Source organism: Ostrea edulis, chromosome 7 (assembly GCF_947568905.1).
Source record: "Ostrea edulis chromosome 7, xbOstEdul1.1, whole genome shotgun sequence".
NCBI lineage: Eukaryota > Metazoa > Mollusca > Bivalvia > Ostreida > Ostreidae > Ostrea > Ostrea edulis.
In genome coordinates this window covers 88105448-88120104 of record NC_079170.1, presented here as the reverse complement: position 1 = coordinate 88120104, position 14657 = coordinate 88105448, and the positions used below count along the sequence as shown (strand labels likewise).

The window sequence follows — 14657 nt, the reverse complement described above, 5'->3', positions numbered from 1 at the left end:
TACTAGGTCTATATAATAAGGAGATCTTTAGGATTGTTAAATACTATATAATGCGTCTATACGTTTGGGTTACTATACTATATAATCATGTTAATGCGCTTTTTGAGCAAGGAAATCTATAGGTTTGTGTAATACTATATAATGCGCCTGCAGTGGTTTCGAGGGCGACATACACTTTACCATAATATTTGCCCCGAGGTGACGGGAAAGTGTTATGGCGCCCGATGCCGTAGGCAAACAAAACATATATGTGGTGGGTTCGGACCTAGCTCCACCCCAAATATGCGTGCATGACATTGCCTCTGCCAATGGAATTAAGGTATTTGGTTAAAAAGCAAACGTTGGATATCTATAATTTGTAGGCTATACTAAAAATCGCACAATATGATAATAAATAAAAAATGTATTGATACATGTAACAAGGAAGCTGCAGAACTGTAGCTCTCTGAAAAAATATTGTGACGGAACAAAACTCTTTACAGTTCTGCAGCTAGTATATATAGCAAGGCGGTGATTTTCCAGACATTTATCTATAAATCCCAAAGTAGCAATGATGTATTTTAATTTAACACAATAATCAAATATTTCAGCGTTTGGTAAATGAATTTGTACATTTTAACCTCCTACCCACCCACTTTTTTCTTCGGTGATGCATTGAGGACTATAGGATTAATCAAGCTGATAACGATCATATAATGTTAGATAATTTTAATACTGAATGAATTTCTCTGTCATAGTATAAGCATCTTCGCTAGCCAAGGATTTTCGGTCCACTCCGCTCCCCATGTAGAGCATCTTGATTAGTGAAGATGTACTGTAGTAATAGTGGCAAGATTTATTTTCATCGTCCTTCAACTTCTAATTTAGATCCTCCACTGCTTCAGTTGTATTGTGACGTCAAATACGAAGGTCAGTAGCTTGCTTCGATTTAAAAACTGACCATACGCAGAACAAGTTCTTGCGTATCGAATCAGTTGAGAGATATCAACAGCATGTGCAGGTGATAATGGAATATTGCTACATAAATGTGGGAAGTTGACGATGGAGAAGCTGAAATCATCCTGATTGTCAAATTATATGTACAATGTATGTTGAATTTTGGAATTAATCCCCCCCGTAAAGTTCTGTTAGACCCCACCCCCATTTGAGTCCCCCAAAATGTACCTAACCCCCATCTTTGCATGCACAACTGAATACATCCTTGAATATCTAATATTTTCTTCCACGGGTTACGAAGAACGGCATTGTTGTACGCTCACCCTGTCACTGGGAGAAAGGGGAGAGAAACGTACGTTTCAATCGCGACTGTCGACAGTTTTAGGTGCGAGAAAGAAGCGGAAGAATAATAACCGAGCAAAACAATAGTTTCCAATTTCGTATGGGAGACTTAATTACAGTCAAAGTCAAGGATTGGTGCTTTTCTTTTTACTCATACTATTTTTAGTGCATCACACTACAGGAAAATTTTATAGTCAATGTACTTAGTTACTAAATAACCAGCCACTAATCCTGGAACCCAAATTTAAATTTAGTTGCATTTCGAGATAAATAATTATTCCGGAATTCCTATTCAAATGTAGATCAATGCAGACTATGGTCTCCAAAACTTTATTTGCGCATAGAAGGTTGGGTCATTCAAAAATTGAAAACGTATTACCGGGTAGGCCTAGTACGTGTGTATTTAAAAAAAAAATTGGTAAAAGTTTTGATAATATGTACTGATATTCATAAACAATCACATCTGTTTATAGAACTAGACTCATTTTATTGTATAAAATGTATAATGTTTGTGTAAAAAGACATCAAAATATTGTACAAAGTAAGTACTACAGATCGCATACATAGAGACTGTACAAGAATGACATTAATAATACAACCCAAAGTCAGTTTGTACTGTATATAGGCAAACGAGTAGATACAGACCGCTGTGTGGTCAATAATGGATTTAATGAGTATAATAAAAATGGGAGTTTTGATTAGATGTTAAAAGTACATTGTATATTGCACAAATATATATTCCACATTGTACGTTGGGACTGTTGATACATGTAACATCAACGATAAGGCAGATCTGGTTCAGACAGCTGATTCGTAAGAAACATGGGAAGTTTGCGTGTGACCGGAAGCCCAGGAATGCCGGGATACATCGGGAGTGGAATGACTCGCCTGTAAACGAAACAGTCAAAGACTAATTTTCTAATATGTTTATTAATTGTACTTATAATACTTAAATGTTACACACTTTTGTCTTTACCTATTGAAATATTGTCAAGAAATTGAGTTTGCAGTACGAGCAACGTTTCTGCAGAAAATTGTTTAATGTAACCATGACGTCATCTGCTCATGAAACACAGTGGGTGGTCTCCAACATTCTATACTTACCAAGGATGCGTCATAACCGTAGTTGACGTACTGGTGTCCCCCACTCTCTTGCGAGGGGTCCACTACGAACCCCTCCACGTAATCTACCAGCTGTCTATGACGGACCAAGGCCGGCCCCCACTCCCGGCTCGGCGTACACAGAAGTTTGGTTTTCTAAATAAATAATTGCGATGTATAGGGCTGAGTTCTCAGTCTTAGTTGTTAACAACAAGAAAGAATGCCTCCATTAATTTTTCAAGACTTTTGAATTCATAATGTGAAAACACCCATGGGGATTTTTTTCACGCCTCTTTGACCTTTGATTGACTAATGTTTTATATACAGAGTTCAAAATATATTAATTACATGTACCTCCCACAGCCCCTTTGCGTCATCCTCTTTGTTGATTTTATACAACATCGCAATAGGAATGAATATCACGGAGACAAACGACATCAGCCATCCCAACGCCTCGGCCCATTCCGGATAGGAATAGCTACCGTACTGGACCGGGGAATAGTCGATCCAAGCAAACAGCAATATGATCTGAAAAACCAAACACTTGTATTTCATGGTCATTGACCACGTGATTTAAAACGAGTGCGTGTCATGGGCATAGTAAATGAAACTAGATTATATCTACCCTTCTTCGCTTAAATTGTTTTAAATTTTGATATTGACCACGATGTTGACTGTAAAGTGTTATGAATAATAGATAAATAACAGGGTATTGCTGACCGCATCATGCTCCGACACTTATACATGCAGTAGATGAATAGCGGGATATTTAGATAAAATAAAGTTCCTTGATATATGAGGGACCAAAGGCGTAAAATGTTGGTGACAAGTCGCCGAGACACACGGGGCATAACCCCCTCCCCTCTCCACTCCTAATTACATCTGGGGGTTATACTATTCTGTACACTGAAGTTGGGGTATCATATCTATTGAACAATATTTCTAATAAATTTTCGGGGGGGGGGGGGGGGGGAGAGATTGAGAGATTTTGAGTGCATTCCTAATATACAGTCTTAGAAAATAAGGTATGTCAGATGCAAATGATAGCCCTGGGGGTGGGCCCGGGGTGCAATAGGAGGGGAAATCCTGTCCTCAAGTACCTATCTATGTCTAATAACTAAGGATTTCATCTCCAGCTGATATACAAACACCACCCTGATACATTAGGGGGGTTGTTACACTGAAATCGGGTTGACCGTCCGCCGTCTGTAGACGCAATGGTTTCCGGGCTCTAAAGCGTTATCCTTTCCACCTACAGTCACCGTATCATACATAGGGACTACCCATGGGACGATGATGTTCCCTATCGGATTTGGGGTCCAAAGGTCAAGCGTACTGGACATAAAAGTAGCAATATAGTTTCCATTTAAAGTCTTGAACGGCACATTTAATTTCATCTAGTCATTTCTCCCTAGAGAAGAGACAAACCAAGGTTTTGTCTTGCCCTTTCTTTTTTACACGCAGGAAAGAGGTAATTTATACCGATTAACAATACCCTTTGGGAGATTGGGGTAAGTGGGGCGGGGTATTCTTAGTGAGCATTGCTCACAGTACCTCTATACAGCAAATAAGAAAGAGTAACAAAGCCTTTGTTATGCGGGCTATCTGTTATAAGCCCATCAGTATTCTCACAAAACTTCAGCAAGCATGACTCATAACAGTGAATTACGTACTGTGCGCAAATACAGGTACTAAATAGTCATTTATCTCAATAGTCTGGTGATGAACCTTCTGTTCAGTAGAATAACTTTACAAGAAAGAGAATACTTTCAGAAAATAAAAAAAACTTACACAGATAATAATTGGACTGACGAACATCCAGCAAATTTTCCAGCACATATAAGGCGGCCTCCCGATCATTATTCCAATATCTTTTAAGTAACGATTGATTCCTGACAACGAAAAGTCAAATTCAATATATTAGTACCTCCAAAACTGAAAATATCCGCAACATCATTAAATGTATTCATTTTTTTTTTTTTGGTCATTTATATAAATACCAATGAGTTACTTTCAAATATGGATTAGTTTACCATAGATGTAGCTGATGACTAGGATTTCTACCAGACCTATGAGGAGGAGGGACCAGGAAGCTACGTAGTGGTCCATCAGCTGGAGGATGTACATTCCACCCTAAAGCAAACAGGAAGTATCTCTGTATATAACGTCCACTGGTTATGTTTATTTTGTTATATTCCATGCATTACTGGTGTATGTGAGTGAATGTGTACTGTATAATTCTAGTAATTCACATACCGGTGTGGTCATTGGTAACCCCAGTATATACATGATTATTGAGATGACCAGGATGACGAAGGTTTTCTTTGGACGTAGGTATGGGAAATAGTCCACTATTCCAGTCAGGACACTCTCCAACATAGCGAACTAAAAGAAATAGTAGAATTTAATATCATGAAGAACTAGTCCATTTTCCCACTCAGGACAAACCAGCATAGTGCTCTAACATACAGAAATCATATAAATTGATATAGAGAACTAGTCCATTATTTTAGTCAGGAAACTCTCCAACATAACGAATATAAAGAAATAGTAGACATTTAAATTTCTCTAGACAAAACGGGGGTGCAGCTCCCTACATTTGTTTCCCTACTTTCCTGTGTGTATCTTTGATTGTTCAGAGTTTATACATGTAATTGTTTTGATATAGTGAAGGATCTTGTCCTTCTTACCTGACTGTCTATCCCGAGTGTGATGAGCATGAGGAAGAAGAGAATGGACCAGAGAGTGGGCAGTGGGAGACTCGTCACGGCCTCGGGGTACACCACGAACGCCAGGCCCGCCCCTGTGTACACAAAACGTACATGTATAAACGCAATCAGGTTCCCGTACCGTACCATGGACTTTGTGGAATATAAGCCATGTAAAACGTATTTGAGAGGTGGTATATTTGTCTTTAATTATCTTCTTCGAAACAAAAAAAAATTGTAACCTTAAAATAGTTCCATAATTGCGATTATAGGGCGTATTGTCTGTGGTACATATACAATGTATATCTTAATTGTAATCTTCTGTGTGTGTTCTGATATGGCATAGAAATGTTATATTTCGGATAAGATGATAAATGAATTTTAAAAAATGATATTCACAAAATACCACATTCTAACGTGCACAACACAGCAGTTGTGATTACAGTCGGGTAGATAGGAAGTGCATGTCTTCCAATAATATAGGTAACCGTCAAAAAGATTGAAAAAGCGTAAATTTCTACAATGCATTCATGGAAATACTAAAAATTTATGTGGCATATTTTTCAGTTTTTTAAAATGAAGATTAATTCATATTTTGTAATTAAAATCAACATATATAAATGTACCGTTAGTGACCACGTCTTGCACGTCCACGTTCATCTTGTTGGCCATGTACCCCAGGAAAGAGAAGATGACGAATCCGCCAAATATACTGGTCAGGCAGTCTCCAAGGGACACCACGAGAGAGTCCCTGAAATAACGAGATCACATGACACTGGGTGAAGTTATCGTTCTTTACGTGAGTGTCAATATTAATCTAATTAGATCCTCTCATTCACGCAACTTTTATATCTGATGTAAGGGAGCGGATCAAAGGTTCTAATTTCAATTACATTGCATCATTCTCAGCGATCAATAGGCTACATATAAGTACTAGGTCTACTTAAATAAGCCTTTATAAAAGGAGCTTTTTATTCTTCATATTCTTTGTCTTAAACTCATTCATAGGACAAAAATGAATATTCTACTACATACGAGGATTGTCACATCAACAATTTGACAAGAGCTGTATATACAATTTCCGGATTCATTCTAGTTTGAAAAGGCAAAGAAAATTACAATTATATTGATCAATTTTACAATGTAGGAACATCTGTTGAAGTGTATTGAATCACAGATGAATCAATAACTCGATCCGCTATATAAAGCTGGATTTGACGATCTAAATAATATATTGGATGTAGAGTTTAATTACAGCCTCACGCCCATCATCGCGAATCATAACAAAGTGGATACATGTGTAACATAACACATTGTATTGTACATTGTGGTGTATAAGATTTACCCCTGAAGTTACACAGCGCAGCATGGATACCTGAACATCTCATTACGTCAATAATGGCTTACCTGAACACATTGTTGTGAAATCGATTGTAACTCGCTAAGGCTATCAGGCCTCCCCACCCGGGGCCCATGGAGTAAAATATCTGAACAGCTGCATCTCGCCAGACCTAGTGTATAGAGGTAGTCAATACTTATATATATACTGGTGTATAGTGATTCCTTACAGGGGCGGATCCAGACAATTTTTAAGAGGAGGATTGCGACCCAAGTTTGTACTTTTTCTGTCCCAACCGGGGATTGGGGGGTTCGACGCCCCAAAAATGGCAAAAAATAACATTTTTTGTTAAAAATATTCAACCAAATGAGGGGTGTGGGGTGTGTGGGTGCAATCCTCCTCTAGATCCGCCACTGCAGGATTAAATAAACTGTAGAAAAAGAGCAGTGATTCTGATATTTAATTCTGTTAGATCCGCCACTGCAGAATTACATAAACTGTAGAAAAAGAGCAGTGATTCTGATATTTAATTCTGGGTTTGTTCCTTCAGTCACGTAATCAAATGTAATACAGGAGAAATCGTTCATGATTATCGTATTTGGACAAATAAATATTTTTTATTTTGTGTGTACGAATTTTGTTTTTGTTCAAAAACTTTACATACTGACATAAAGGATTCTATAAAAGTTATCTGTACAGGGTAACGTTACCTTTGCGTCAAGGAGGCGTTCAAAATTTGGCACAATATAAAAGTAAATCCCGGTCCCCGCTCCTTTCAGGGTTATCCCGCGGAAAAATAAAATAATGAGCACTATGTACGGAAAGATTGCTGTCACATAAACCACCTAAATAAAATAAAACAGTTTGTAAATAATTCTCCCGACTAAAAAGTTTCAAAGCGTAAGTTTTAATTCAAGAACCTTAAAGAGCTACGTGTATTATATAAAATTGTAATATCTACATTTGTCTAGAACAATAAAAACGTAGGTCAGTTTTTGACTAATATTTCAAATTAAAAGGATTTGTGATAATGACAAGAGACAATTAGTAAAGTGTAAACACGACACACACCTTTCCCGTGGTTTTGATGCCTTTCATAAGACACAGAAAACATAATATCCAGGCAAATAACAGCCCCAGGGCCAGCTCGTACTTGGGTTCTCCGAGATTGTCAATACCACTACTAATACTCAGGAATTCGTTACTGAAAAAAAAAATTGAAAAATAATTCTGTCAGAACTAATATACACTGTACATGTAGAAAAAACCCGACCCCAATGACAAATTAAACAACGTCCAGTTTTAGAATTTTTAAAATCAGTATGTTTTAGTAAGTGCATGTATGTTTATCAAAATAAAAAACCCAGATGTATCATCTTCATGTTAGAACCTATATTTGAATCCTTTTAGACCCATAGTAAAAGTCACCCTGCAGACTTAGGCACTTCATCATGTTCCAAATTATAATTATCCAGTAATTCTGAATGATATTTCGCATGTTTACATCCATACAATTCTACCTTTTTGAGTTGTGTATGACTGAAGATTAGAATGTAATAATGTTTTTCATATTCCACAAATATTTCGAAATTCTCATAATGAGAATTCCATGTAAACATTTTATTTTATGAATGAAACCTTACTTCCAATACTCCTCTGTAGGAGACACGCGCCTTCTTCCGGTCACGTTCTTAAAAACTGTTTCGTTCCAGATTCCTTGGAAGACATTTTTGGAATAGCACGTGCCGTTTGGAAACTTTTGATAACTTCCTACACAGTTGATTCTTGGTAATTTAAGACTACAATCTAAATGAAACAAAATTGTATATTAATCAACTTATCATTCATATCTCAGTTTTTTTCTAAACAATTTCGCTACCAGAAAGTTGATTATCTTCAGATTGCTTTCTTTATTTATATTACTTTATTGTTTATCGATCTTAATTTCATACAACTACGCCTTATCTTTTGTGGTTCGTAAACATAAAAAAGCTGCGGAAAGGAGGACTTTACAACTACGGTTTCACAAACCTTTAGTATTCCATTTATTATCACAATTGCTCCAGGGGAGATCACTGGTGAAGGACGAGAAGAAATATAGCACCGCCCACGTGATTAATACGTTGTAGTAAATACTGGTGAGCCCAGACACAATCACCATCGCTATACCCAAACCTACAACACAGATTGCAATGGTGATAAGTCATGTTACCAAGTGCATTTCATAATCAAGGAAAAAACAAACCCCATACAGCAATATCGCAGATATCACTCTAGGCAAGTTGATTTGGTACCTTTGAATAAGGGAGCAAACTCCCAGCAGGTGGTAGGTCCGCGACTACAGAACTGTCCCAAAGCTGCCTCCAGATAGAAGAGCGGAATTCCTATCAAAAGCATCATAATCACAAAGGGCAGAAGGAAAGCTCCTCCCCCGTTCCTGTAACAGAGATAGGGAAACCTCCAAATGTTGCCTAACCCCACACAGTACCCTAACATCGACAGGAGGAAGTCCAGTCGCCCCGTCCAGTTGCCCCGCTCCTTGTTCTCGTCAACACCGAACACCTGTCGCCTGTCTGGGGGTTTCCTCTCTGTGTAGGGAGTCTCGTTTTTATTCGCCATTGGGAATTTTTCGTTGGAAGTCTCACCTCCGTGAGAATCATTTCTGGTGACGTGGTTTGAGTCGTGGATTTGTGGAATTGATGTCTGTAGAGAAAACATCAATTTACATCTACAGGGAATATTAAAGCTGAATTGTTGCCAAAGAAATAAAAATTGTAGCATATGTATATTGTATCATTATTTGTGTTCTACACAGAAAGTACTGTTATGATATGTATTCTCTCTAAAGGTTACTAAGGAGTGGATACTAGAGTTAAAATCTATCATCTATGTTAGATTGATTCGTCTACAACATTTGATATATCCGTAAACAAACGTGAATAAAAATTAACCCAATTAACCAACAACAAAAAAATGAAATAAATAAAACGGAAAAATTGGGTTGTTTCGTCTAATTTAACAGATTCATCTATTTGGATAGATTCGTCAATAAATTAGATAGATATTTCTGCTGAATTAGACTTGTTTATCTATTTAAAGCATTGGGCAAATCTGTTAACAAATTAAAGGGTTCATCAATAAATTGCATAGGTCTACAGGCAAAAGAAAAAGACATGTACGAATTGGGATATCTATATTTGAAAAAATTGTCCCGATGTCAACAATACATGAGTTTATTTCAATGTTGTTCCCTGTTATATTGATTTTGATGCTATCCACTGTTCTATGTTTCTTTATTCTTATGTTCATACTCACCTGAGAGGAACCTAAAGTAGAATTAATGATGTAGACGCCTTTGTCCACCGGACTAAGAAACAGATGGGGCGATTCCAGCTGTCCATGTTCCTGTACGGGAGTTGTTAGCCTACCACTGTCAGGTGTTGTGAAAGTAATATCTTGTGGACGCTTAGGGGTTTGAAATGGCAGTCTTTCTTCTAGAGGCTAAACCAAAAACCATAATTCATATTGTTTGTTCATTTTCAAATAAGTTTTTCATCTTAATTTACACCATCAATAGCTAGTATGCACGGAAAACTGTTCTGGTGCCTTACCCCAGGATCTTGGGACAGGTCTTTGATGACGTACACTCCACGATCTACATGGTTTAGGAACTGTTTGGGTGATTCCGGTGTCAGAGGGGAACTGGCGTGTCTTGGACCGGGTTCGAATTCGTTGTAGGACGGAATGGTGGTAGTAGACAGATTAAAGTTCGGGTCATTATTCCTCGTTTTCTGATAAGAATATTGTTGACATTAAGTATGATCATTTATCACTGATTTCTCAGATATGCAACATTTTTATCCTTTCGATGAAGTGGAGGGGTATTTAGCAACACAACAGTACATATAGGTGCGTGTATAAATCATACATTGGAGCGATCGCGATATTCTCTTGGTTTGGGCTCGTTTCGCAATCTTGACACCCGGGTTCGATTCTCAGTTCTGGTCAAAAAATAAGACGCTAAACATGGGTAATGACCGTTCCTTCAGCATTGAAAGTGAAACAGAGGTGTTGGGATGATAAAGAACGCTCAGAACTGTACAGTCAAAAGTTATGGCACTTTTCCTAAGGCGAAAATTATATCAGATCTTCATAATTCCATCGATATTCAGCTATGTATATTTTAAAACATACTACTGGAATATCTTAAAAGATCGATTTTGAAAAGATTTCACCGACATACATGTAGCAATAAAGTAAGGATTTGTCAAAATGATTTTAGATGAAGATGTTATAATTTAATTATAAAAGAAACTTATTTTGTATCCTTTTTAGTATTGCTAATTCATCATATCGCGTATTGAGGTCTTCGAGTTCTTGCGAAGTGAGGTAGACTTAATCTAACTAGTGCGAGGCTAATGAGCGACATCAGCACGTGGCCGTCAATAAAAGTCCACGTCGTTCTTTGAGCATCTCTTCTTCACCATGGTAACTGCGGACAATTTTAGAGAGACATGTCTATTTAATTAGTAGTTTGTCTGTGGGGATCAAGGATTTGATAAAACGAAAAGAGGGAGTCCTGCTAGTATGTGATAAGCGCAATTAACCGTCTGTTAAACAGAGCAGAAAATATGTCGTGTAGTTGATTCCTTCTAAATAAAAGTATATACGTGTATTATCGACCATATTCAGCGTAAAAAAATATCTGCCATTTAAAAACACCCACTGCGCGCTGTTACGTAAAACATGCAAACATTCTGTCTTTTAATTATGTTTTAAATAATTAACAATGTCTAATTTCCGCAGGTGTTTATGTACAGATTTACAATGCAATATCGGTGGGTTTTTTTTTTCTTTGTGTGTGGCATCTGAATCTTCAATACTAGTAGATCTGAAATTGGTTAACTTAATATGCCCTCAATGTCGCTGCTCGATTATATAAATTTTCAGTAGATAAATCTCGAACAATGGCTAAAATGTCATTTGATATTGAAAAGATGTTTAATCAAACATTGAAGACCGTCATAACATTGTCTTCAAAAATACAAAAGATCTTACGTGAATGCGTCATATTCTAATTTTAAAAACAACAACAGATAAGTTATTTGTTCGTGTTACGCAAGAATTTTCGAATCAATACCTTTATGAGAAAATAAAGAGAGCCAAAACGGCGCAAACATGCGTCATTTTTAGGGGGAAATCAAGAAACTTACATGATTCATCGTGTTACATGGGATTTTATTCAAGAACTATTTTTACATCCTTGTTCGGCATACCGTCCATAATTCTTGCGCTAATACTAATGGTATAGTATTGTTCCCAACACATCAAACAGGAATTACAGCATCACATTTTAACGGTGCAGTTGTCAAACACCATTTTTTATCTGCTGGACATATTTACACAACACCTAATGTTTGCCATAGGTAATGTGTTACGAGGCCGGCGAAGTCTTGGGATTCTATGATTGTTATTATTGACAGATTATGGGGTCGTTAATTGAGTCATTCCCGTATGTTATCGGGTCGCGTTCGTCTTAAACATCGTTCCTGTCTCTTTAAACACTTCAAATTCCAACAAAATCACAAGTGTACCCAAACAATTCGGGGTAATGTGCATACGAATCGCCAATCACCCTCGATCTTTAAATTCCACTTTTATGAACTTTCTTCACGCCTCAATACGGAGTCGCGTTTATATTATTTGCGGTCTTTCAATTTTTCACCCTTTCTGTAAACACAAAACTTCCTTCACAATGGTGCACATATTCACATATTATGCTTTTCAAATCTTCACTTAACATGGTTTAAAAGATTAAACTAGCTATAGGAAGCAAATAACATGCACCTAAGTTGAAATACCGGCATTGAATTTCTATAAAACTAATATACTTTGGTCCCAACAGATAGCATTTCCGACATCGAATAATAATATTTGTAGTGTCTGTAAATAAATCTCATTTACAATATTCCAAATCATCTATCTAATAAACATCTGATTCACCTTCCTGACTAACAAGTCATCGACTAAACAAATATATATTCTCCAATACCACGATACACGTTTCACCTGTGCCGCAATGTAATGTACTACCTTGTTTTGCATTTGACGAGAAGACAAACGAAAGTAAACAAAAATCATTGTGAGTTACTCCTGTATTGTTGCGGCACATAATGTTTTCTTACCTTTAAATCTGTCATTATCAATTATTCTTCATCATATCTTAGTATTGTCCATCTTGCTTCAGAAGTCCCACCATGCTGACAGCTGCACCATGCTAGTTTGTTGTCGTCACGTGATCATCGATTTCCGGTAAAAGCAGACGGTATGTTTTGGACGCAGATTTTTCATCTCTTTTCTTTTAGGATATTAGTCAGTGGCTTAATAAAAGTAAATTATGAATGACTGTGTGTGACTATACGTTGGCCGACTTGTTCACGTTAATTGTAAACGGTTTAAGAAGTTAGAAAATCTCTAATCCGTTATTAAAGGTCTACCCGGTGAACCAAGATAATCAATAATCCATTTTCAAACAAAGGTCTCGAATGTAATCGAACTGTAGATTTGATCAAACACTGACTGAACTCATTTTTCAGATAATGCTGCATTTCGACAATGTTACTTTCTCACAATGATTTAATCGCTGGTCCCAGGCTGCCCACGAAAGTATATTAAACTTAAAACGGATATAAATAAAATGATTATGATTGAAATATGAAAATTAATTCCTTTTCAACCAATCTTGAGGGACGACAAACTCTTTTAATTTATCTGTAAAATCTTACAAAAATACCACTAAACCATAAAGTTAAAACATAGTACGTTTTCAAAAGATCTGGAGCAAAGAATTAGGCAAGTGTCTACAACATATTTGGACTGTAGCATGCTATTTTCTATCGCTGTCCTCCAGTATCTACTTGCTCCAAGTAACATGATGTATAAGATATAAACGATGTCTATCATACATTTAATCGCATGATAGTGAGGAAAATATAAAGCTTCATTCACCCCTCAAAATCGTTCCGCCCGAGAAGAACTCCCGGCGCTTTTCACGTGAAAATCATACCATACCGACTCAACATCTTTGTAATATCCATTTGAAGCAGAATACCTGACTTTGAAAATAAACTGATTAGAATTGCTTGACATGTATTACTTTATTATAAGTTCAATATTGAAAAGTAGAAAAGACATATTAATGCTGGAAGTGGATACGATGAGCTCAGTGAACATCACGTGACCGAATAAACCAATCAGATTAATTCCTTCACAAAATCTTGTATATGAGGTATGTATCGAAGTATCTGGTATCTTTTCGGGAGACTAATTTGTTCCTGATCTGACTCCCACCCCACCCGTGTATAGGAGAGCACGCTAGTTACACGAGAAAAGTAGTATGTTATCCCTACCTAATGAACGAGATCCAATCTGTACTAAAATATGTGCAGGAGTTCTAAAGGGGTTGCACAAAATTACGCGATATTTATACAGTATTATACAGCTGCATAAATTCATTTCTGTAAACCAGGCTGGAAAACAAAATGACGATTAAATTATTTTGCCATTCCAAAAAGTGTGATTATCTATTCTTGCAGGAAATCATTCAGTTGTTCAAACTCGTTCAACCTCTGGAGATACGTATAAAAACAGCATTGTGTATGATTGAGTTGAAATTTAGTAAGTTTTATTTGTTCATGATAGGTTATGTATATTCACTCGGTAATGTTAACTTTAAAGATATCTGAAATAACACACAAGTCAAGCGCTATTGCTTGGCGTATTCAACACATTAATATCACTCGTTTTGCATTAGTGTCTGTAAACATTGTTATGACATCAGTTCTTTGGCTTGACAGTACTTTATTTTTCATACTGTACTGAACATAGTCCAGTATTATTAAGAGCAGGCCAATATTATGAGAAATACTTTTTTTTTTTTTTTTTTTTTTAGATAGAACAATGTTTTAAGTAAGATACAAGACTCCGATGGTCTATTATGTCAGATACGGGACTGATCACTACGCGGCTCGTGCTAGTCCCGTATCTGACATAATAGACCATCGGAGTCTTGTATCCCTTACTTAAATTACGTTTCGAGTCTCAGATGAATGTCATAATTCTATGACTTCTTGGAACAGTGAATATCCAGTCACCTTTATAGAATTGAAGTGTCCATTTCCCCGTCAAACTTTGATATACGTTGGATGCTTGATATTGTAAGATTATGAATG

The 14657-nt window shown here is 36.7% G+C and overlaps 1 protein-coding gene across 2 annotated transcripts; it reads right to left on the bottom strand.

The window, feature by feature from the left end:
• Positions 1-1744: 1744 nt before the first annotated feature.
• Positions 1745-13046, bottom strand: LOC125654309 (sodium-dependent proline transporter-like). 2 transcript variants are annotated; one of them, XM_048884211.2, is made up of 17 exons: positions 12612-13046; positions 10038-10217; positions 9742-9927; positions 8721-9129; positions 8458-8601; positions 8070-8232; positions 7498-7630; positions 7137-7271; positions 6495-6598; positions 5714-5838; positions 5070-5182; positions 4636-4764; positions 4413-4512; positions 4171-4271; positions 2734-2907; positions 2383-2535; positions 1745-2166 (listed from the first exon to the last, which is right to left on the bottom strand). In XM_048884211.2, exons 1-17 carry the CDS (start codon positions 12624-12626, stop codon positions 2077-2079), a joined length of 2454 nt encoding a protein of 817 aa, XP_048740168.2. In that variant the 5' UTR covers positions 12627-13046; the 3' UTR covers positions 1745-2076. The 2 variants fall into 2 exon arrangements, with proteins under 2 accessions (XP_048740168.2, XP_048740169.2); XM_048884212.2 differs by lacking the exon at positions 12612-13046 and adding an exon at positions 11640-12449.
• Positions 13047-14657: the final 1611 nt, after the last annotated feature.